Source organism: Balearica regulorum, chromosome 3 (genome assembly GCF_011004875.1).
Source record: "Balearica regulorum gibbericeps isolate bBalReg1 chromosome 3, bBalReg1.pri, whole genome shotgun sequence".
NCBI lineage: Eukaryota > Metazoa > Chordata > Aves > Gruiformes > Gruidae > Balearica > Balearica regulorum.
In genome coordinates, this window is record NC_046186.1 from 42,985,593 (window position 1) to 43,010,149 (window position 24,557).

General features: G+C 36.6%; 1 protein-coding gene across 1 annotated transcript in view; it reads right to left on the minus strand.

The window, feature by feature from the left end:
- The window catches only part of EPHA7 (EPH receptor A7), a 160,889-nt gene that overhangs the window by 84,761 nt on the left and 51,571 nt on the right, over positions 1-24,557 (minus strand). The window contains 2 exon segments of the mRNA XM_075747723.1: positions 17,943-18,278; positions 19,157-19,312. Coding sequence (XP_075603838.1) covers positions 17,943-18,278; positions 19,157-19,312 — 492 coding nt within the window.

Below are 24,557 nucleotides of genomic sequence, written 5' to 3' on the forward strand. Positions count from 1 at the left end.
AGTTAGGTTGCCAAAAAAATGTCACAATGATTAGTGATTAAAAGCAAAATTCCAGCAAGAACAAACTATTTCAGAAAGGTCACAATCTCAGGATTTTTTTTTTTTTTTTTTTTAATGAGCAAATGTACTATTAAAATTTCCTTAAGGGCTAACCCTGCTACCTGCTCACTGTCTGAGAACTTGGAGATTCCTGGTGACATTTCTCTTTCATATGCAATGCTGGCAGTTACCCAGTGCATCCAGCAGAGCTACAGGAGACCAGAGCTTTCTTAAAAAGCTGGTGATATACTGGACTGGTCCTGTTTACAATCTCTCTTGCATTACAGATCTCAGTGAAAATATAGAGGGATAAAAAAGCCTGTTAAGGGAGGTTTACAGGAATTCCAGTCGAGAAGAATTTGGCTGTTACTGAACAAAGACGACCAACAGTTCTAGATTAACGTGAAAACAAGGGCTTAATTCTATTACGTATTTTAACAAGAAAAGGAAAAAAAAAAAAACGAAAAAAACCAAACCCAAAAAAACCCTAACCAAACCACAGGAAGACAGATAGCTTTAACCTATCTTAGTACTTATAGAGCCACTAGCAAAATAGTATCTAAACGCCTCACAATCACTAATGGATTTTTCTTCACAGTGCTCCTTTGATGCAAGGAAGTCCTATTATCCTCATTCTTCTCATGAAGAACAGCATCATAGAGAGATTAAGTCATTATCCAAAGTAACACAAGATGCCTATGGGAATGACTATGTAATTTATCATGGATCTCCAGAGCCCCAGTCCAGTGCTTGAACCAGTAGACCATTCTCTTCTCAACAGACAAGAGCTGCTGTACAGTACCTTAAATGAACTTTCAAAATGGCTATTTTTTACATGCTTTTTGCTCTATCACCATTCTAAAGAAAGTCATTAAAGCAACAGTCTTTGAGAAAGCCTAATTAAGCACCCTGCATCTTGTCTCAACATCAGCTGTGAAACTTGGGAACAAATACTTTTCAGACCAAATATTACATTTCTCTTCAAAGTTAGCAGCAAAGATAAAGCTCAGCAGCTTGGCAGCTGGCAACGATCCTTCATGCTCTGCAAATGTCCATACTTTAATAAAGTCCTTTACAGGTTGTTTTCAAGGCTTTTTATATTCCTGTGACTGAAAACAGCTAGTATACTAGCAATATATGAGTCTGAATAGATGTCAGGAGCCGTTCGGTAAGTACAAAAATATGTTCTTTCCTGGCAAACTGCAAACAAAACTGAAGAGATCAGTTTATCATTTGGTAAAGCTGCTTTAAAAAAAAAAAAAAAAAAAAAAAAAAAAAGTTGATGATTGCTTTCTGTTTATATTCAATGAATAGTTTCAGTTTGAATGCAGTTCAAGCTGCAGGAGCATCCTAACACACTGGGTCGGTATCTGCCTCTAAAGATTCAAATTAATTAAAATAAGTGCTGCTTATGATGATGTTTATGAAAAAAGAAAATGAACTGAGATCATAATTTAAATGCCACACAGTTCACAAACAACTTTCATATGGTAACAATTTTTCATCATTGCTTGGGTTGACTGAATTTGAATGGTGACCTAAAGGTGAAAGATTCTGCATTCCAGGATCAATCTTCATGCTGTTCATTGTTCCCATTTTCTGAAGTTCAAAGTGGTAGAATGAAGAGTTACAGGGTTAAACACAGTTGCCTCCACTTTTCAGCCTTTTAAATATTTTCAGGTTTTTTCCTTTAAAATTATTCTAAGCATAAACCACAATTAAACCAGATTTTCTTGTGTATAGAGAACTTCTGACTTAAAAAAAAAAAAAAAAAAAAAAAAGTACCTCCACTAAATAAGAAAATAATCTTCTGGCAGATAATTAAATTTTGATATTAAAGAAGTCCTGCAAACAGTAAAGAAAAAAGTGTTACACGTTCATTTGTGCCTTTGTAAAACAGTCTGCTTATTTCAAGGGTTTTTAGTTAAGGGTATCAAACAGCCTGCTTTGGCTAACTTAAAAATGATGAAAACAAAAAATCTGTGATCTTAAGATTCCATAATTTCCTTCACAAATGTTCATACTTTCTTAATTCTTTTAAAAAAGTTTTTTTTTTCTAATCCAAAAATTCTGTTCTGTACTCAGAACACAAAACTGAACTAACATAAACACTCTCGTCAGCTTCAGTGATGAAGTGAGTGAATTTATTTCCAGGAAATGGACTTGTGAAAATTCTCAAGGAATTCTCAGCTGTATCTGAGGTAAGAGGTTTCTGTCAAAGCCTTTGTAAAATTTAATGTGTTAAAATTTTTCTTTGGAGAATGGGAAGGGAATTGAGAGGAAACAGAAAAGAAAAAACACTTTCAGAAAAATTACAAAGGAATTTTCAAAATAGACATAGTATGTCTAAAGTGTAGGCAACTGTATGAAAGATGCGCACTATGCTATTACTTACTTTTACGCACCAAGAAAGCACTTTTGTTCAGCTTTCCAAATATCTTAACTCTTCACCATTTTTAATGAGACAGAGACAAGAAAAAAGAATAATCTCTCCTACAAATTTATTACCATGCTATTTAATCTGCTAGTTCTACAGTACATTTTAAAGATCTATCTTTCTCCCACAGAGTAATGAAACACAAAACTGAATACAATTGCAAATCCCTAATCTGATATTGGGAGGAGGACTACTAATTTATCCTCTGAATGTATCAGCTCTACAAAGTGACTCTTTGACATACAGAGTTCATACTGTAAAAGCTATACATTATTCAAGAGCAAAAAATTATTATTTTCAATACCTAGTTTCACAACCTGGTAACTGTTTCTTCAGAGACTGATTCATTTTTATGACCTGTGTTATTTTAATTATTTTTGTATCAGTCACCATTTACTACCATTTCCCTTTCCTGCTTCACGTTGTACAAATCTCAGCTATGTCAACCAAAGCGACTAGACCACAACATCCTTACAGACACATTTAAAAACAAAAAAAAAAAAAAAGAAAAAAAAAAAAAAAGAGGGACCCAAAATTTGTTTCATGGCCTATTTGGTTTAACAACAGACCCAATGCCCATTCAAGCACATATAATTCAGAAGGCCTGCCTGCCAGCAATAAAGACTGAAATTGGATACTTCGTGAGATTAATTACCTAGATAGGGCATGATAATGCTAGTCAAATGGGAAGGTAATTAAAGTGCACCTTCCATGAAAATTATTCATTGCTGATGGATCAGGTGACAGATAAATCAAAAGGCACTTAAAAAAGCTACAGGTTAACTTGTGGAAGGCCGTTCCTCCCTGGAAGTCGCGGTAACTGCAGCTGCTTGTTCCTATTATAAGACAAAAGGTGGGAGGGTAACGCAGCCTCCGAGAAAGAGGAACCTGGAGAAAAGTTATCATCAGCATTGTGCCTGTGGACAAAGGGCCAGCTAGAGTGGAACCAGTCAGCTGACAGCCTTCAGATGACTAGATCTCTCTGCTTGTATGCCATAGAGGGGTATTGCAACCGTAAAAGGTGGCAAGTGATGAATTAATAAGTTGACTAGTCCCGCGGGTGCAATCCTTATAGGCGGAGGACATGCTGTGGTAATCAAACGGCGTTATAAATTGTGTACATTGAATGGCACAAAATGCGTCTCACTTCATCACCGTTAAGTCAAGACTTCCTGAATTTGTCATTAACTCTTTAGCTTCAATGTATTTATTTATTTAAACAGTAAAAGTAAGAGAAAGAACTCACAATAACAAAAGGGCAACTGATACTACCCAGCGGGATATACAGTCTAATGGAGACCACTGACTCTCACTTTCTACAGCTACAGGGGTCAAACTGCACACCTTTTACACCAAAGCTCCCCTTGAGATGTACTGATTAAGTTCAAAACTTTCGACTAAATGCATTTCTGAACACAGAAAAAAAATGAGGATCAAGTCATTTTTTACAGCTAGCTTATGCAAATTCATAAGTATTTACTCCCTACTTGAAAAAAAAATGAGCTATTTACATGGGTAAGCATTTCCCAGATCCCAGATTTTTATAGAAAATTTCAGAATTACCTTATTTTGGATGTAACATCTGATTATTAAAATGTATGAAAATGGATAGTTGAATAATTACCACTTTCTCTCAGTGTTGGGTGGGGGTTTTTTGTTTTTTATGTGTGCTAACTCTCTAGGTTGTTATGTTAGGATAATTCTCACTATTCAGTGGAATTTAAATGGAAAACAACTTTATGCTACCCTTTTTGTCTTTAATAATAGTAAATAGCCACTTTCAAGGGCTTAGATAGCTACCAGGGTTAAAGGAAAACTTACTACTGACTTTGAATCAGAGCATAAATAGGCAAGAAGATTTTTTTTATTTAAATGCTTTACTTAGTTTCTTCTCCCAAAAATATACTTCAGGTTATCCCACATTTTAAACAACAGTTCTGTATTTTTTATAAATAACTTCAAAACTGTTTTCCACACCCTCTGAATGTTTTTCCCTTCCCTAGGCTTCATAGTAAGTACAGGAAATGAAAATTTAAGTGAGTTCTGAAAAGTGATGTAAACTTCAAAAACATGAACTCCAAAGTGAAGCCCTTTCTGTGTGCCTAATGGAAAGTGTAACCCTTTTCAAAGGAGAATTTATGACACCGGCCATGACTGTTCCTGGTTCAAGGGACTGTTCTATATTCACAGAAGTTTACACGGTCATGTGACAAAAGAGACATGGTACTAGTTTACCAACTTCACCACAGCTGGCAGCTGTGGCATTTCCCCTAGAAAAAGGAGTTTTGCTGATTTTGTATATACTTTTATCACTTTGAGATTAGCCTGTTACAATATTTTCCATGAAGTCAAATTTTATAGACCTCCCAATCTATAAATATAGCTCAGTAAACTTAGTAAACTGAATCTAGTAAAGTAAACTGTGGTGGAATTGAGGATGGAGTATGAATGTCATACCATTAATTCATTAGCATGGTTAGCGAGTTGGGCATAGTTGTGGCAATCTTAATGTGGGCATGCTGTTTTGGGAAACAAAGACGTTTAAATTTGCAAGTGCAAGCCCTGACATGTCAGGAAGAGAGGATGGACCCTGATCCCTTTCGTGTAGGCATAGCTTTGGTAAACCGGGAACACACATTAGCTTCTTTAGAGTCTCACTGACTGCCAGCTACTATCCAAGTGGAGTTCAAGCTATTGATTTAGATCTATAGATTTCTAAATGGGATGAGACTTGTCTGCCTGAGAGATCATCTTCATCCTTTACCCCTGCTGTAGTCAGCAGAGGTGTGAAAGGTAGTTTCCTCTTTGGCATCTAGAAATTACTCTCCAAAGCATCATGGATGTGATAATATTCTGAGACCCTGGGGTACCTGCTAGGGCAAAGGTTGAGAAACGGCTCCCAGGAGGATGGTGAAGGAGTTCACTTGCTCTATTTATTGCTCATTGAAGGTTATCTGTTTGTAATTGTTCTGTGCTGCTCCATAGCTGAGTTAATTTATTGCTTACACAAAAGTATATAACACTGATGAGTGGTCATTACTGCATTATTGTAGGCAAGATAAACTGTAAGGTACTTGCAGCCCTCCTAATGGGAACTCTTAACTAGCATTAAAATAAAGAGAAAGCATAGAATAAGTATTTTATATTTTTAACATTAATGCTATAAACTACAAGCAAGTGAAATATCTCTATTTTTAAGACATAGCTGTATATGCACATTCTCACTAAGCATCATAGTTAATTCAGTCAGTGGTAAAAGGCTTCAAAGGGTCTTAATAACATGAATTACTAATAGGACTAGCAAATTAAGAAGTTTTAAAATCCTGAAGACAAGAAATTATTTTTAAATTTGCTTACTTGTTTAGTATTTTCTTGAATATAAATAGAAGCATGTAAATATTTAATGTTAACATTGTGGCAGAAAATAACATTTTCATATGTGGGGGTGGGAGGAAGAGGGCATTCATGTCATCAACTTCTGGCAGTTAATTTAGGTGGCTAAATAGGGAAGGTAATCTAAAGCTTCCTCTGTAATTAAGGACGAGTCAATGCACAATTCCTAAATTTGGCTCCTGTTCCAAATCACTCCCTAAAGAAACCTATCAATCTCCACTGACTACAACAATGTAAATATCCACCAAAGATTTAAATGCTAATGTTTAATGCCAACATCAAAGAGCAGACTGTTTAGCCCTAAAATGCTTCATGTGATTAACTCTACATAATATAAAGAGCAATGACACTTTTCCTTCTTCATTACCAGTTAAGCTGCAATACAAAAAATTAGAACTAAGGGTGAAATTTTGATCTCAGCTACACAAGGGAATATTTGGAATAATTCCACAGGAGGTCCACAGAGACAGATCATTAGAGTATTGGCTCTGAAATATTAACATCCAATTCCTCATTTCACAGCCATGATTAGAGGCTCTATGAACTTAAATAGACTCTTTAGCAAAGTAAATGGCATTTCTGCACATAAGCATCAGGGTTTACTAGCTCTGAATCTCGCCTGCTGACTCAGCTGCTACTGCCTGAAAGGAGCTTGGGTGCTACTGAAAGAAATGAGCGCTCCGTGATGCATTAGGAAATGGGGTACTCAAAGAAGAGAAATCCTTAGATGACAGACAGACAGAAAAGGTCAAAAGGAGAGATGGTAAATAGATCCATCAGCAGGTATGAGATGGGAGATACAGAAAACAAAGGGTCTGCTGCTGCAAATGCATACATGTGAGAGGTGACCCTGGATTCAATACATAATTGTGTGCAAGAAGCACACAATTTTACATGTAAGAGTTTAGGAGAATCATCTTTAAAAAGAAAAGCTAAAAATCACAGTGACAGAACCTCATTCCTAGAGTCTTAAGCTTACTTCAGAGGAAGTGAGATCTGGCTTAAAAATTCTGAAAAATACACTAACAGGCTAGAAGCAAGCGATTTAAAAAGAGGTTAAGCTACATGTATGCATGTGTGTGTGTATGTGTGTGTGCATTTGTGTTCATCTCTCTCTCCTTTCCTTTCTCTGTGCCTGTATATGGCAGAAACCAGACGAAAGCAAAATATGAAACACCCCATTCTGCACTCTTGGGCTTTCTTTCATTAACATTAGAAAAATACCAGTAGTTCTGTGAATAATTTTTCTTACAGTTTTCTCTGTTTCTGTGCACGTAGATTCTCTTATGTCTGGCACATGCTTTAGCTCATTGAGTAAGGTACAGGTCTTCATTGGCCTGTTGACTTCATGTAGGAGTTTAAGATTTCTACCTCTCTGTCAAACATAATTAAAAGTGGTCAAAAACTGTTGAAAGAGGACAAAGGAGCTGAAAGAAAATTGTCCAAAGAGATACACATTTAGCACTGTCATGTAGCCTTGTATGTTTAGAAAATGGAGCTAAAAAGAACCTTTTCTTAATTAGTATTAATACTAAAATAGCCTGAGTCATATGACTTATGCTGCCTGCTGTGAAAATTCAAATGTACAGATGAAAAAGCAGCAAGTTAGGGTGTTTAAACTACAGCTGTCATTAAAGCCTGGTTTATTTTGTGGACTGCTATCACAAACAACCTACCTTATGGAAACATAAAATGCAGCTTGTTATAAGCTCAAAGTTAGGACATTTATATTGGTCACACAATAAGATTTCTGTGTCATTATCATGAGTGTGATTTAGTTGACTTATGTTCGCATGCAGACACCGTTATGTAACACTTAGTTCAGACAAATGGCTCTGTTCTTGATCTTCCCTATTCTACTGTAGTTAATGACCAAATATTGTTAAAAATTGGGACACTAATTATCTGATGTCGACATGTTATGGATAATTAAGAATTGCTCACTCTGAAGCCATGCTAATTGTTTTTCACAGGTCTCCTTCTCTTGTCCTTGTGTCCTCAACAAGGCGAGCAGCTACAGGTTTATGCGTACATCTCTGTCACGTACTTTGTCACAGAACATACATCATCCTTTCTGGCTCATCCCCGATTAATTTTGCTGGCTTGCAGCAATTATCTCTCCCTTTGTGACTGACCTCCTGGTAAATGGAGTGCATGATAGTTGGGCAATTTTTTCCTGCGTATTTTACCACTTAATTGATCCTTGTTGGCTGCCTACAATAAACTACACTAAACTTAAGTCATAAAATGGTTGAAATTGAGAAAAAGTGGTTACCATGTTTTAGCAATTGTAGTTGACAGCTGTAAAAATCAGATCTTGATAATGTTCTCTCATTTACCCTATTACTTGGATCAGTTGGTTAAAGCTGTTAATGATCCTCTTGGATCAATGTCTTTTGCTTGTAGCTATAATTTACTGCATTGGTGGATTAGTACAGATGTTTTCATAGATAGCTCTGCATCATTCCACCAGATTGCTGTCTGCATCAAATTTGCTTCCATTCATCACTAACGAAGCAAAGAAAAAGATAATCAGCATCTCCTATCTTAACATTAACTATTGAACTCAGGATAACACTTTTATTGTTGTCAATTTGCAGCCTTCAACCATGGCTTCCTCAGTAAATTGCCCTGAGAATTTCCGCTAGAAATAGATCCAATGATATATTTTGACTATAACGGGGAAAGACTACAGAAATGACAAACTGTACAAAACAATGCATACACTAAATAGTAGTAGATATAACTGTTCAATTAGGAATATGCCCTATGGAGTGAGGGCTGGTTCTATCACATGCAAAGCAGAAGAAACTACATAGGGCAGCAACATGCCAGAGATGGCAAAAACTGTCCAGATATATCAATTATCTGGACTCTTCTAGAACCTGAAAGATGTACTGCCACCCATGTAGCTGTCATAGTGGGTAAGTCAGTAATGGCTACTGCTATTAGGGAAGATGTCTTCCCTTCTTATTACCCCAGTAGCATCAGAAAGATCAAGCCTAGCTCTTCACAGACCTTTATTTTGCCCCAACTTTCCAACCCATCTCAGCTATCTTCACCCTTACCTGCCAGAAGTGAACCATTCATCCCTGGGCCATTAATAGTCCCTAAACTGCCAGAAGGGGAAGATTTGTATTTTTCACCTGAGGGCCCATTTAGCCAAAACTCCATTTTTCCTGCTAAAAAATGCAGGCTTGCTGGCACATGAAGCAAATAAAAAATAAGTAGTTGAATAAAATATGATCTGTTCCAAAAGAGCAGCAGCAGAATCTCTGAATACATATATAAAGCAATCTGGAAATACACTGTCCTAAAGTGCTGGACAAATCTACATGGCGTGTCTTTCTAGACAGTTAATTATGAGACTGAATTTCATCCCTAAATGGTGGACTGAACCTTCCTTTAAGAAAGCTCTTAATTCAAGACATTCTTTGTTCCTCCCTGCAGTGCATTTTTGGCATACAAACTGCACTAGCTGTGACAGACTCACCATGATGGTCTTCCAGCTATTAAGTAGGCACTAGTGTGAGTAAAATCTCCCATCTAGAAGTTGCATGTTTAGGTAGTCTATCATTTAAACTTAATGGAGAAACTTCTCTTTAGCTCTCCCTGTATAAGCTATCTCCTCTCTTTTAAAGATTTCCACAGGAGTCACTACAGTAGGCTGGCTCCATGCCATGCTGTCATCAAATGCTTCACTCTATAGAGAAGTTACAGTTAAAGAATTTTTTAATTTACTACATACTGCCTCAATTAACATTTCACATTTGGTGATGCTTATGCACTTGAACAGTGCCTTGCAGTAGTGATGCTCATTTCTCATCGAAAAAGCATCTGTGCACTTAGAGGGTTTTGTTTGTTCTTATGACAATGGTACTTGAATTCTTCAAAAGGTCTGAAACAAACCATCAAATGTCTGGAAATTCAGGAACAAAACCTCTAATGTCTTATTTTGGCTACAAATACGATCATACTCTTTTTCTTTGAATTTTGTTCTTTCTAGGCAAAATAACATAGAAATGAAACACCTTAATAATAAATTACACTGTACTGAAGTAAGATCTCAGAACTCATGAGTGCAGTGGATTTTGGCTATATTAAGTCAGACACTATGTATTATTCTGTCCTACCAATATCAGTGTTTCACAGTTTTGTTCATTGAAGGGGTTCAAATCTGTTTTGTAAATACTGAAACTCAATTCTTCCTTGTGCTTTTATGAAGCCAGCTATGTGTTGTTATTAGATACAAATAAGAAACAGGAAGCTCAGCCAACCAAACAAAAGATATCATTGAGAAATTTTATGACAGAATCAGAACAGGCCTTTCTTTTTGCTAGTTTCCCCACTGTATTTCTTCTTTACTCTTAGGTCTCAACATAGCCATGACAGTGTTTCACCTAAAATTATTTCCTATGGAAATTGTAAAGTTTCTGGACAAATATTTGCCTACATTTCATAATGATCATTATGACATTATTCTGGTAAGACAGTGATACATGTGACCAATATACCAAACAAATACCATTGAGTTCATGAGATCCTGCCGATGGTGTCCAGCACTTATCTAGGTCCTATTACAGTTCACAGGAAGCAGAAAAAGGAATATCTGGAGGTACAGTTCTGCTGCCAAAATAAAAGGTCTATGGTATTGTTGTTTTTTTGCACATGAGTTAATTAGCTACACTAGACTGTATATCACCATGTATAAATGTACCAAGTGATTTCTTGTTTTTGTATTGCAGGTATCTTGAAAGTCTTTGAGGTTGGCCTGGTCTTCGCAGATTTATGTATAAGAGTCCCCAAAGAGTATAATAAAGCTCAAAAAGTACTATTTAGTTTCTGCTCTGTTCAAAAGGACTTATGGCCATGAGAAATAATCTGATTATGGATGAAGTGAAAGAAGCAGCCAGGCATATTTATGAGGGGCTAAAAACCCAGCAGGAGCCATAAGTAGGACTCTTTTTTTACAAACTTTTCTGTGATTAGTCGTAGAAAATGTGATGTTAACGCCCATATTTTCTTTTCAAGGTCAGGATTAATTTTTCATCACTACTTTTAAGAAGACAATTGTTGTAACTCATAAACATTGAGGAGATATCTGGCCCGTGTTTGTAACATTAGAAAAAAAAGTGGCTCTTAGTCCCTTTGTGTCACATTAACAAATTAATCTCTCCTTTGTTTGGCTAAACTGTACTTTATATTACTCATTTTCTTCCTCAAGTACATAGTTATTTGTTGTGTAGCTGGTGAAATTATAGTTTTGTAGTGTACATTTGACTGTGGTGACATAACCTGCTATTTCAATAGCTCAGTGCATGGGAAAGTTAACAGCCCTGTTACTGTCGTACTTCTCCTAGCAGGTTGCTACCAAACATCTAACATACATAGAAGCTTAATCTGACCATTTCTAATTCAGAGCTTTGCTTCTGTGAAGCTGAAGCTTTACTTTGTCTTCATGTAGCTACACTAGAGTGTAGCTTCCCACTATTTTTATTTCTAAATAATGTAAAATTCACACAGTTTCTACCAGGAAAAAAAAAATTACTTAGTTTCTTAGCAAAAATGATTACATCTATTTCTGAGAAGCTTTTATCGTAAAGTTGGACAGGCAAGAGTTCTGATATCCATTTGGGAAAAAAAAATCATATTTTTAGTATACTAAAAAAAATAAATATCAAATTACATTCAGCCACAAACTGATGTAAAAAACCTGCTACAGTCAGAATCAAAATGTGATATGAAGTTAAAGTTTCCTTTCAGGATGACAGAGTGCCCATTGCTTTGGTTCCTGTGTGTTCTGATAGAGCATAAGGTTCAAATCCTGCTCCTATTGAAGTCAATGACAAAACTTCCATTGACTTCAGCGGTGCAGGATCAGACCCTAAGCAACACAGCTAACATCTGCTTTCTTGCTTTCTCTCTTATCTTTCAGTGAAAAATATTAGAGCAAATTAAAACTAAATATTAGAAAAAAATAATTACTATCAATTGGCTATTCTGTGGTAAGTTTTCTTATAAAACATTGCTTTTCATTTCAAATATATATATACTCTATATATGTATATAAAATATTACCAAAACTGTCAAATATCATATATGTCATACCATATTATATCCTATATAGATGAGTCCTTCTTTGTGAAAATCCTAGAAGAAATTTAACATTTAGCAATCTTACAATAATGCCCCAGCCTAGCAATTCTACAGTATCTCTATAACCTTGTGGATTTCACTACATTAATGATCTGATACAATCAGTGATGAACAAACTGCTTTCCCTGATCTGATGGTATTTGCTATATGGAGACTGAAATTCTTATCAATTTTTTATCCATCTGTTTAATTCAGGCATAAATTCAGTTACTGCCTCCTGAAAAAATATCTGTGATATTAGTCCAGGGTAATGTGATTGCAGATCAATAGGCAGTTTTAGCTCCACAGAAATAACCCAATCAATTTTTAAATGTACTGAAAAGACACGTAAAAAACCTAGAAGAATAATAACTACCACATGTAATTAATTTCTACTCTAGATTTACCCTTTTCAGGTGGTGGCCATGGAGTACAGAACACTTCCAGAACTATACTATCTGTCTACTGGTCTAGAAAAACATTAAACCAGATTAAAATATATCTTAAATACTATTAATAATAAGCACTAACATCTTTGTAGCTCCCATTAAATAAACCAAGCAAAATGGTAACCCAAAGTACAGTCATCATAACACATATGTTTCTAAAAATGACAGCTTAATGAAAGCGGTTAGGCACTGTTAATTTTGAAAAAAATGACTTTTATATAAAATAATTCTTCCAGCTCAACAGGTGAAACAAGTTTAGCAAAAAGAAAAGAAAAAAAATTATTTTTATAATAGAAATTCTTTCTACATGAAGCATTGTTTTTAAATATATGTACAGATGATGTAGCCATATCAATGTGGGAAAGCTGATCTACGGTTGAAGGCTAGAAGATGAAGCATAGCTCAAAAAGTAAAGTCACTAGCAGGAAATATCAACTGAAACCCAAAGCTAAAGGAAGTTCATTGCAAGGGGAGTACATAGAAGCAATGTTCAGTTGAACACTGAAGTTATCTGTAATAAGATGTCATGTATCACTAGAAGTGAACATTGGATGGAAGATGTAGATGAAGGTAAATTAAAACAACTTGGTGGCAGAATGGGAAGACATCAAAATGGTCTGGGGAAAGGAGAAAAGTGAGAATAGAACTAGAACGGCGAGGTCAAAGCAACTGGGAAAGCCAGAGGCATAAATCTTCTTGATTGTTGTCTCTGCTGGGAGACAGCTCATCGCTGAAGAAAAGTCAGGTTTAAGTGAGACTGACAGGAAACAGGAAACAAATAGATGGTCAATAGTGCAGAGACTGTGAAAGAGGAGACTTTAAAAAATGAGAAGAGATAATTGAGAGCTGGGGAAAATGCAAAGAGAAGCAAAGAAGAGAAAAATGATGAGCAGCAACAACGAAAGGAGAATGTAGAACAGGGGAGAATGCCAAGTGTCTCTCCTGTTTAGTAAGACTTAGGAAGTATTAAGAAAGGCAGAGCACATCACACAGCTTTACATAAGAGATGGCTTGTTTCCTTTATGCATTCAATCATTTCTTCTTGCCACGTAAATCAATGGTACTGCTGCTAATAATTATGATTTTATAGCATGTAGTGTTTTTTCTGTACAAGTTTCTGGGATAATGCAACTTTGAAAAATTCAGTTCCTCCCCCCCATCCTTTTTTTTTTTAAACTGTAAATTTTTGGATCTGTTTTTTTGTAGGAAAAGGTCTGAAAATTGATCTTTAAGATGTAAAAAAAAAGGAAAAGTAAATCAACATATACAAAATAAATTGTTACCAAAAATCTTTTTCAAGAGTAAGCCTTGATTATGGAACAGAATCAGGGGTTTTTAACCTCTTCAAGTTGTCAGCATTAAGGTACAGCATGACCTAAGAGTTCTGCGGGGCACCTTTCTCTTGCTGTGAAGAAGCAGTGAGCATTAGCAAGTGCTCCCTGCATAAGAAAGGAGTACATTTAGGAACAGATATTAGCATTACATTTTAACTTTTGTTTGTCATGTTTGGTTAGGTTAATAAGACATGATGAATGTCCGCTTGGATGTGATTTTTTTCTTTCCAACGACTATAAAGACAACTCAAACTGGCTCAGGACAGATACTTAAATTTTCTCAAACCCTGATAAATTTTGGGTTTCATCCAACCAACCTTAAGTTGTTTCAATGTCAGGATAGGTTGGGTGAATATCACCCTTTATCAGAGACCAGTCCATTGTCCATTCAGATAAATTCCAGAGGAAAGGACATAGAAACATAGTTTTATAAACACACTATCTTTGCAAAAGCGTCAACAGAAAAATTACATATTTGTTATTGAAACATATATTTTTTTAAAGGTTTGAAAGTGCATAAAAGCCAAAATCTGACAAATATTCATCTGCTGTGAAACCTACCTGATTCCATTAGCCTTTTCAATATTGTATGGAAAAAACGTAAAATTTGGAAAGGAGTTTGACGGATCAAAAGGAACTTCCAGTACCACCGAAAGGTGACTGTCTTATTAGGGAAGCGGTAAATTTTATCTTTGGTAAACAACCATTCAATAAGCTTGCAAAGGTAGTGTTTGTCAGCTGTTTGCCAGCTGCAGCTCTTCAGTACATTCACCTATTGTAACTGGCGCTTAGTCACATTTAAATCTGAATTCTACAAGGATGCAGGGGTTCACATAGATCAGCTTGCAGTACTGGGATGACATCCTGTATTCTTTATATGACACTGGATAGGCAAGATATGAAACAAGATGGTTTATTCCTGGGGGACTTAGTGCACTTAATCTTTTACCTCTGATTCTGGCTCAGTTCTTTCATGCTTTTGTCAAAAAACAAAACAAAGCAATACAAAAAGCCTCATGGTTCTTGGCTGCAGCATAAAAAATATGCAATATGACAACTGATAGTCTAGTCACAGTCTTTTTAACACAAGGAATGAATAGCGATGTGTCATATGTATATATGTGAGCAAAGTCAAATGCTACCTACCCACTTGCAGTCATTTCATTGTGTTATTTCCACAAATATAAATAGTTTTTTATCAACCACCTGGCTCTTTTCTGCTCTCTTTGTCTCATCAGAAGCTTGTTATATGTGGGTGAAGAAACGCTGAATATATTCCATAACCCTATTCTTTTATCAATAATTTCCTGTTATCATTACACAATGATTTGAATTTTGTGAATATGGCCACAAAGGATCAACTCAATTAAACCAAAACTACAAAGGGAAAATCTCACTGCAAGCCTCTGTGCAACTGGTGAACCCAGTAATTACATATAGCCACCTATTGTGATAGCATTATAACATGTGAAGAAGGTTTAGTTAGACACATTTACACACATAAAAAGCAATATGGGCATAGAAAAAGTAATTTTTGCCAAAAGTATAGAGCAGTCACACAGTAACAAATGAAAGCTGCATGAATCCTGGTTTACTTGGCTATAAATAAATCCAACATTTTCTTTCTCTCCATGGTAAAATAAAATAGGAGCACAGAAGCATAACAGTCTCCTTTGAGCAACCAGCCTCTTTCTGTTCAATTATAGTCATCAATCTGTTCCACCTAAAATATTTTCCTCCTTGAAAAACCAAAGAAATCAGTATTAGGATCCAAAACATGCTGTTGCAAAAATAATGTAAAAGAGGTGTTTCCTTTTGGTAAAAGCATTTGTTCTGAAAGACTGTATTTTCTTTAACATGCATTTTGTAATCTGAGTGGAAAAAAAAAAAAAATGCTGCATTTATATGGCACTTTTAATCAGAAAATCTTGAAGAGCTTGGTAAGGAAAGGTAAGGGTTACCTTCATTTCACAGACAGAGAAAACTGCAACAATGAGAGCTTAAAATCTTCTTCCCCCCGCCCCCAATCTGTCTCCTATGTATATTCCTTTTAGACACCCAACTGGAAGCCTTTAAATCCTGATATTCAGAAGTGCTAAACGGACAAAGCTTCAGTTGCACGAGTACCCTTTCTCTCAACAGTGACAGGGTCAGATTCTGTAGCACTGGGCGACGGTCGCCTGTGCATAATCCCACAGCAAACTGGAGAGCAGGGGAGGAACCGAGTCAGGTCTCCTGCTTCCTGCTGCATGCTCTTACAAAACTTGTCTAGGATGACAGAGGATTTTTCATTACTTGAAATCACTAGGTGAAGTCTAGATGTTGTCTCTAATACATATGCAAGCCATAGGTTCAGTAACATCTCTAGGCTTGATGTGAGGATCGTTCCATAAAATCATACAGCTTGTGTCACAGCTAACGTGGGATAACCGTATCATATCTTCTGACCTGAAAAACCCTATAAATTTATGACTCTGAGAACACGAGAGGATAAACTATAATGAATTATCCTGGGAGTAACACAACAAACTTCTGATTAAGGCTTTTTCATCTTCCTGAGATGTGGTACTAGCCACCAAATTGCACTGTCTCTTTCTTTACCCTGTGTGCCACTGAACCATCAAAGCACATAAAGTAAAGCCAATTTTATTTAGCTAAATGGGAAAAAATCCAAATCCTCTTCTTCATGTGGTGGTTCTGTACAGACATCTACAGAGAGCAGAACACTGTCCACCTGTGCATGTTTGAAGAATTATAGAGAATTATTTTAAAGATGAAAAATCAAGGTGCCAAAATAACACAATCTGTGGTGCAAAAATAGTTTCAGGCTAAGTTCTCTGTGCTCAAAATCTCATCATAAACTCCAAGAACTGAACGAGCACAGAGACCAATCCTTTCAGTCACAGGGATGGTTCCAAAATAATATAAAATGGTATCCAGGAAAGCACTATGGGGAAATTAAATAACCCATAAATATTCCTGCTAACTTTAACAACTACATGAACTGTCCTAGGTGTGGGAGAAGGGAAGGTTTTGAAGTAAATCTCTTGTCTTTTTTTTCATTTGTTTGTTTGTTTGTTTGTTTGTTTTGGGTTTTTGAGATCTTTAAAGAGCAAAATGACTACAGTTTTTCCTATTTGTTCATTGCCCTGTACGGTGAGTTTGTCCTCAGTTCAAAGCATTACTGCAGGGGATTATTTCTACTGCACTACAAAAGAATAGCTTGATCATGGTCATTAAAATTTCCTCCAAGATCTAAGTATGAAGTATCCTTTAAAACATTGGTTAGCTGTTCTTACAGCAAGCATCAGTTATTCATGTCATTTTTTTTTTTAAGGCATTTCTTCGGAAGCCAGATCTTGCAATTAATGTTTGGTTTAATATCTTTTGTTCAATGTATAAAAGGTTAGTTTTACAATCCTCTCTTAATGTCCACAGTGCACTATTGTAGATTCAGAGGCCTATAATTTTTATCAACATGCAACACATCATTTCAGAAACCTAAATCAGAGAATTCTTTTTTTCATTCAGCATGCAGACAACTAAAGCCCTTTTTTCCCCTGGGGTGATATGCTAGTTTGATTTTATTTTCCCTGACTTTTCACCTGTCAGATTATGATAAGTAGAAGAAACAAAGAATAATCATCACATTCTCACTGAATCTCATAATCAAATATCTGGAAATATAAGATAAATTAGAAACATCCTGAGGAAAAACATTAACTCTGAAAACACCATCAGATATCTAAATCATCTTCCAGTGACCCAGGACTCCCATACAGGTTTAAAAAATTCAGAAAGGAAGCCTGCACTGGACTGTCACATCTACTTTTTTTTATCTTCAAATACTAGGGAACGACCTACAATGACGTAAGAAAGAAAAGAAAAAAAAAGTTGTGGTTAAGAAAATCTATTTAATAATAAAACCGTATGTCTCCTTTAAGTCTTTCATGAATGCTTTCTGAAAGCAATCCTGAGGCCAAGACACAGGAAAGGTTATCATGAAATAGTATAAGCTCAACTAGTTGGCAAGGTGAAGAGATTAATGAGCCAGAACACACCAAGCATGCTCCTGATTTACTGCATCTGTAGTTTGCATGTTCCCAATTTCTCTCAGTCTCACAGTGTTGAGATTCATAAGTGATGAAAACTTACCTGCTTGACCGGTGGTAATACTGACAGCTGCAAAAAGCCTCTGGGAACGACTTAAATCAGAAACCCCATTCACAGCTTCAACTTCAAACGTGTAGTTAGCATGAGCTAGCAGGTCCATGACAGTGACATAGTTATCTACTAATCCGGTTTGCTGGGGCATATATCCAATGTTACTCCCACAGGGAACACATTCGCCCTGCTCCCAGCTGCACCTCTTGCACAAAATGCGGTAGGTCACATCATTTCTTCCCCCGTTGTCAGCAGGAGGACTCCACTCCAAACTCACGGTAGTCTGGTTGATATTGAAAATGAGGTTCTGTGGTGCAGATGGAGGTCCTACGTAACACACAAAAAAGGCCAAGATAATTGCACAGAACCACGGTGGGACATGTAGCTAGCATTTTAATTACTGAGACAGAAAACAGTTGAAGCATTTTTCTTCACATAAACATTTCATTATTTTTAGTACAAGCTGCATAAAAGCTTCCTTGAACTCACTTGGCAAGAACTTTATTTATTTTCCATTAAGGCATCAGAATAACAATTGTCTGTATATTTACTGCAACTGACTTTAGCTGTTTCTCTTCTGCAATTAAAAGGATTGGTTAATGTACCTTAAAGGTTGCCTTTTATAGTTTTCCCAAGTATGGCTTTTGTTTGTCTCTTCTAAACATACTGCACCAACTGCACCTAGTCCTCTGTTATCAGCTCTGATGTGATTTACAGAGGTGTTCGGTGCTGCTTTGGAGTTAGGAGACTTCCACTATTTGAATCACCAGTCTGTGTAGGCTAGTCTATTTGCAGTTAGAAGGTTAAGCCAGATCCAATTACAGTTCAATCAAAGCTCAGATCCACACAGGTTACTTTTCATTTTTCATGTTACTCATTTTGGTATTATATCACATAAAGCACATTGTCTTCAACAGTTTTACAACCATGGGAAAACTATGCCTGTATTCTATCTATTACAATGAGTTGCACACTTACACAACATGCAATGTTTTCCAATGTTATGCCAAGCAAACATGAAAATTATATTTATGCTGATTCTATATTCACTGTCAACTTTTTTTCCCCTCTGCCTTTCAATTTCATTTACTGTTGCAAATGTACTTTTCAAACATAGGAAAAGCCAACCGAAACTACTAGCTACAGGTGGCTGCACCTGGTTGGTTAAGCAACGTCCTTTACTATTAAATTCATGACTGACTCACTTGTGCATGCGACATATGGTGGATCAGAAGGTGCTCTATAATAGCTATCTTCACAATCGCATCTTGAAGATCCTTCCTTGTCAGAGAAGCTGTGAGTAGGGCAGCGGGAGCACTGCAGATCTTGTGAGGAGGATTTGTAGAACCCACGGCCACAAGCTAAGGTAGAACAAAACAAATTAAGGTTTAGATTTGCGTGGACTGCTGTTCTGATCTTTTTTGTCTGTCACGTGAGGCACACATTCCTGTAAATGTCTAAACTACCCATTCTGTTATGTTGGCAGCAAGCAAGATATTATGCTCACAATTTCTTTTGCTTCAGTTGATGCTGTTAGTGATTTTGTGGCATTTTTATGAGTTCAAGCATACACTACAAATACCTCAACAGAGGGCCACAGAAATATAACAAGCATCTGTTTTTCACCAAAGAAGAGTACAATAATGGTGTGAAACAGCTGGATGTCTGCAATAGCCTAAATAAGGGGAAAACAGTCTGGAGAAGCTCTGCTCTAAGGCCACTGAAGTGTTTCTGGAATCTGAACTAGTTGATTTTGAATTATTGGAGCAAAGGTTACTCTTCCCTGATCTGAGAAACCCAAAGAAGCTGTAATCCACTGGTGAACCCTGATCCCGACGAAAGAATGAGGCATGGACACTTGCTGGACAGATGATGTTGGTAGGAACAAGCAGAAAGAGGAGGAGGGCCGGCAGCGTAAGCTGCATATTTTTTTTTCCAGATTCATGGAGAGAGACAACTAGGCTGAAATGAATTTACTAAAACTTTCAAGGGAAAGTTAAAAGGTCAATAATTGGAACTACGCATGTAAGATCATTTCATACTTTGGTTTGCCCGCTGTGAACCCATGGAAGTAAAAAAATACGTTGTGTTCCAAAACTGATGTTTAGAAATACTTCTTTTGGCTACTGCCACAGTTCCCAAAGCAGAAACACCCATAAAACACACCTATAATGACACTTTCAAGCAGAGAACTGCAACCTAGAGAGCCAGCTTAAGAATGGATAAAGTATGAGAGCTGTTGGGGATGAGGAAGATGGAAGTGGGGATCAGACAATGCTGAAACTGGAAACAGATTACAACTCCATTTCAGCACTGAGGTTATGGGCAAACTTACAAACACTGTCAACATGAAAAACAGAACACAAAAGTCCTCCAGAACTTTCTAAAAAAGCAGAGGCTTTTTCAACCACACTATTTTATTCTTTTTTTTTTTTTCCCAATCCTAACAGACAGTCTAACCTTCTTAAGCCATCACCTGTATGCAAAGAAAAGGGACAACGAGTGAAACTTAGTATTGGGTATCAAAATATTAAAGCTAGTTAAATAGTCATTCTGAATTCAGAGAGAGAGAATTTACTTTGGTTCTATTCGTATTTGCCTGAATATTTTCTCAGAACAGAAATGCAAAGTATCCAAAGACACTGATATTTGGAACAGTTATTTAAGTTGTCTGGCACTGCAGTGATGGAAAGAGCATGAAAACAATGAGCTTTATCCAAATCTCACTGAAGTCAGTGAGGAGTGTCTTTGACTTATTAATAGCCCTTGGACTGGACCCACAGTGTAGCTACAGTGACATGACTCTTATTAATCTGATGATTTTTATACAACTCAGAGAAAAAAAAATAGTGGTAATACTTAAGACAGCAGTAGATTAAAGTTGATGAATTATGTAAATAAACAGTGGATAATTACCAATATAAAATGATAGGAAATTCTGGCCCTCTATTTCTGTCAATACACTAGCTTTCTAAAGAAAAATATGCCTAAAGGACAGAAATTGCCATAACATTTAGAGTTTGTTATCCTGAAAAAAAACAGTGGATGGAATCTAAATTACCTGGCAGAGAAAATTAGCATGCAAAACATGTATCTTTTGACTTTGACAAAGGGGTACGAGTTTGCACTAGAAGAAAATCTAGCACTGCTTGTAAAACATGCTATAGTTTAATTCTACCACAGTACCTTTTACATATGCTATTTAGAAAAGAAGACAGAAAGAATTTTGGAGAAACACTTTGGATAAGTATGACCCGTGAATTCATAATTGTGCCAAATTTAACTCAGAATTATGCTTTTACACCTTCATTCAAGATTGTTTCACAATTTCCTGACCAAAGACAAAGAGCACAAAAGCTGAACTGATTTGTATGCCTGTACCTTAAGACATATATTTAAACTTTTGTCTGCTCTTTCAGTACTTGCAAGTGAAATGTAGCTAAAATTACCAGATAATAGTTTCCTGCCTTTCTTAAATAGTCATGTTCCTCTCATACCGAGCAAAACACTGGACAAATACGCTGGGTCTTCCAGCACGCAGCCCTCTGCAAAGCAAAGAGCAACTTGAAAGGCAAAGATCCCTACTGTGTTTCCAGTCTGTCCTTCTCAGCAGGGAACATTACAAAGCAAAGACGCAGAGGGTAAAATAGAGATTTCAGACAGAAATAACAAAACGTAAACAGAAAACCCCTTTCCATTTTTTTCTGATGACTTGATCAAGGCATTTGTATGCCTAGTCACTTACCATTTAAAGTAAGTGTGCATTTCTTATTAGAGTTCAAAGGATCTGAATGTCTGTGACTAGTTTACATGACTGAAAGCCATTTATTCTCCTGCACAGCTTACCACAGGCAGCAAGTTCGGGCGCTCATACCATGCTACCATTCCATTAGCTTTTTTTCCAATAAGAGGCTTGTGATGGCATTTAATAACCATCCCTTCAACATATACACCCCATAAATATAAAGGGCAGAATATTCCAGCAATGAAATTTTTAACAGTATGGAAAGAGTGCTTTTAAAAAGGATTTTTTAAAACTTTTTAATTCTTTAGAAAGCAGGGTATGGAGTGGTATATATCATAATTAATAGTACTCATTGGAGTAATACAACTATATTATTTTCCCATTTTTATTCATAAATTTAAATTTGTCAAAAAATCTCTTCTTTTTTCAGCCAAGCAGTGGAATACTGCTATTGCTCAAAAATCTGGGAGCTATGAATCTTTATCTGTTTTAACATATATCATTGTCTTTGCCAAGAAACTTCCAACTAAAATCTCTACCAAGACAGGCTGTTGCATGCACCACTTACCAAGGTGTGATGACTTGCCAGTGATCTATTACTTATCACAGATGGGAAAGAACCATTCAAAAATACTTTTTGACTCCCTTTTCTCTCTCTTTTGTTCTATCTCATGAAATTGCCATGGTGATTTTTTTTTTTTTAATATTAAAAGTAACTTAAATACATTGTTTTGTTCTGATCTATTCTAAATCCACCTATTTTGATTCAATTTAGTTCTTTATGCAATATTTTTAAGATCACAGGGACAGGTGGTATAAGATCCCCACTGACACTACCTCCATGAGCAACAGTGAAAAGATGCTGATTGTAAAAAAACCTCCAACACATTAACTAAATATTACTTGGAGCTCTATACATGTAAATCTAAAGGTGATAAATACAGGTACTGTCCCACAAAAGAATCTCATGGCAAAGCTTGAGACAACTCAAATTGCATTTGATCACATCCATTTTCATATTTCAATTCATCAGTGCAGCACTTCTTCCCTATAAAGGGAGCCTATACTGTAAATCAAGGCATAGAACTCAAGCAATGATGGGAGATATGGAGGAGGGTATAACTGGCAAGGCAGCAGTCTGATGTTGTAGCCATAATCTTCATTATTGTTGATGTGAATAAAATGTGACCTCATTTGATCTTACTAAGATCCAGGAGCAATTTTGCTACTGAAGGGCTTCTGGGGTACTGGAAAAGATGGCAGGGTGGGGGGAAAAGGGAAGAAAGCCAGCACAGAATAAATTTACTTCCATTCACTGTGGTGTGTCATTTACAGCTGGTAATTTAATAGAACAGTTCTTCCCAGATGAAGCTCCTATTTTGTTCAAACAGCTGCTCCAAAGCCTTATACGTTCCAGGAAAGGGTTTCAAACCAAGAGCAGTCAACTTTACTGACAGCACAAAGACACAGAATAACACCAACCAGCCTAACCTAAACCAGTCTTCAAATAACACAAAAATTAGTTGCTAATTCTTCCCCCATTTACTACAAAATTAACAATAAGTACAGAAGAAAGCTATGCTTCAGCCAAGGCACAATTCTCTGCTTAGTATCTTAGCCTCAAAACTGTTAGGGACTGACCATCAGTGATGCCCCCAGGGCTGCCCAGCACCTTGGATTTGTTTACTTGTCTGCGATAGCTATGGCTGCTCCTCAGAGCAAATCTTCTCATCTCCTCTGCAAAGCAAGGAGGTTTCTCTTCTTGGGAAGCTGGCAGAGTTCCACTGCGAAATACAAAGGCGATGCAAACAGTCCTCGGATGAGATATCCTCCTTACGCCGTGAAGCTGCAGTTTGAAACTGAGCAGGGTATTGTCATTTCATATTTAAACTTCCTTGCCTGGAAGCCCTAGATAAAGTGGTACACTATTCTGTCTGTATATAATGCAAGACCCTGGTGAAGATGACACTAGCAGTCTTTCTTGGACTGGACTGAGTTGCTTTCTTCTTGTACATCCAGTAGCACTTAGCCATAACAAGGATGTATGGTGACAGTAGGGTCTGGTAGATGGCTGGGCAAGGCTGCAGCGTCAGTGCATGGTACTTATTCGAATACGCATTTAGCATATGCCACTGCGGTCAGTGCAATCACAAACACTTTGAGCCAATGTGTTTGGTATCTTTTAAGGGCCTGTACAAATACTGTAAATAATGGAATATTGCAAAGCCACAAGTAAATACTGAGGAATTAACACACACTGCTAAGAACTATAACGCCACATCTGTGGCACGACAAAGCATTAGCTGGTCTTAACTAGAGGTGCTGACTGTAGCTTATGTAGAAAAATAACAGCTTCTCTGCTGTGAGCTCATCACATGCCTTAGCGGCCTGGTAGAGATCAAATAATGTATATTTTTCTTTTCATATTTATAAAAAAAAAAAAAATCCCAGGAAACTTTGGAAGGGGGAATGAAGGCAGATGTAGACAGCAGCACACAGCAGTCTGGAGTCCCACTTGTGGGACAGGAAAAAGGAAAAAAGGGATGTGTTAAGTACTGTTCATTTTGATGTCATCTTTTGACTATAAACACTGTAGAGATTCATTTTGCTTCTAGGAGAGCTAGGAAACTTACACTGGGAGGGATGATGGAAATATGGTAAGGGCTATGAGTGACATGTGTAGCAACCAACGTTTATATAACCAAAGGAGAAAGAGTAAACATTGCAAGGCAGTGACATATTAATCAAGAAAAGTATCTGCTACTACAATATTACAAACAAATTAAAAGGAAAGAAATCTCCACTTTGAGAAGTGCAAGGCTTCCAGGTGGCATATCAGCTTAAGACCGAAAGGGCACGCA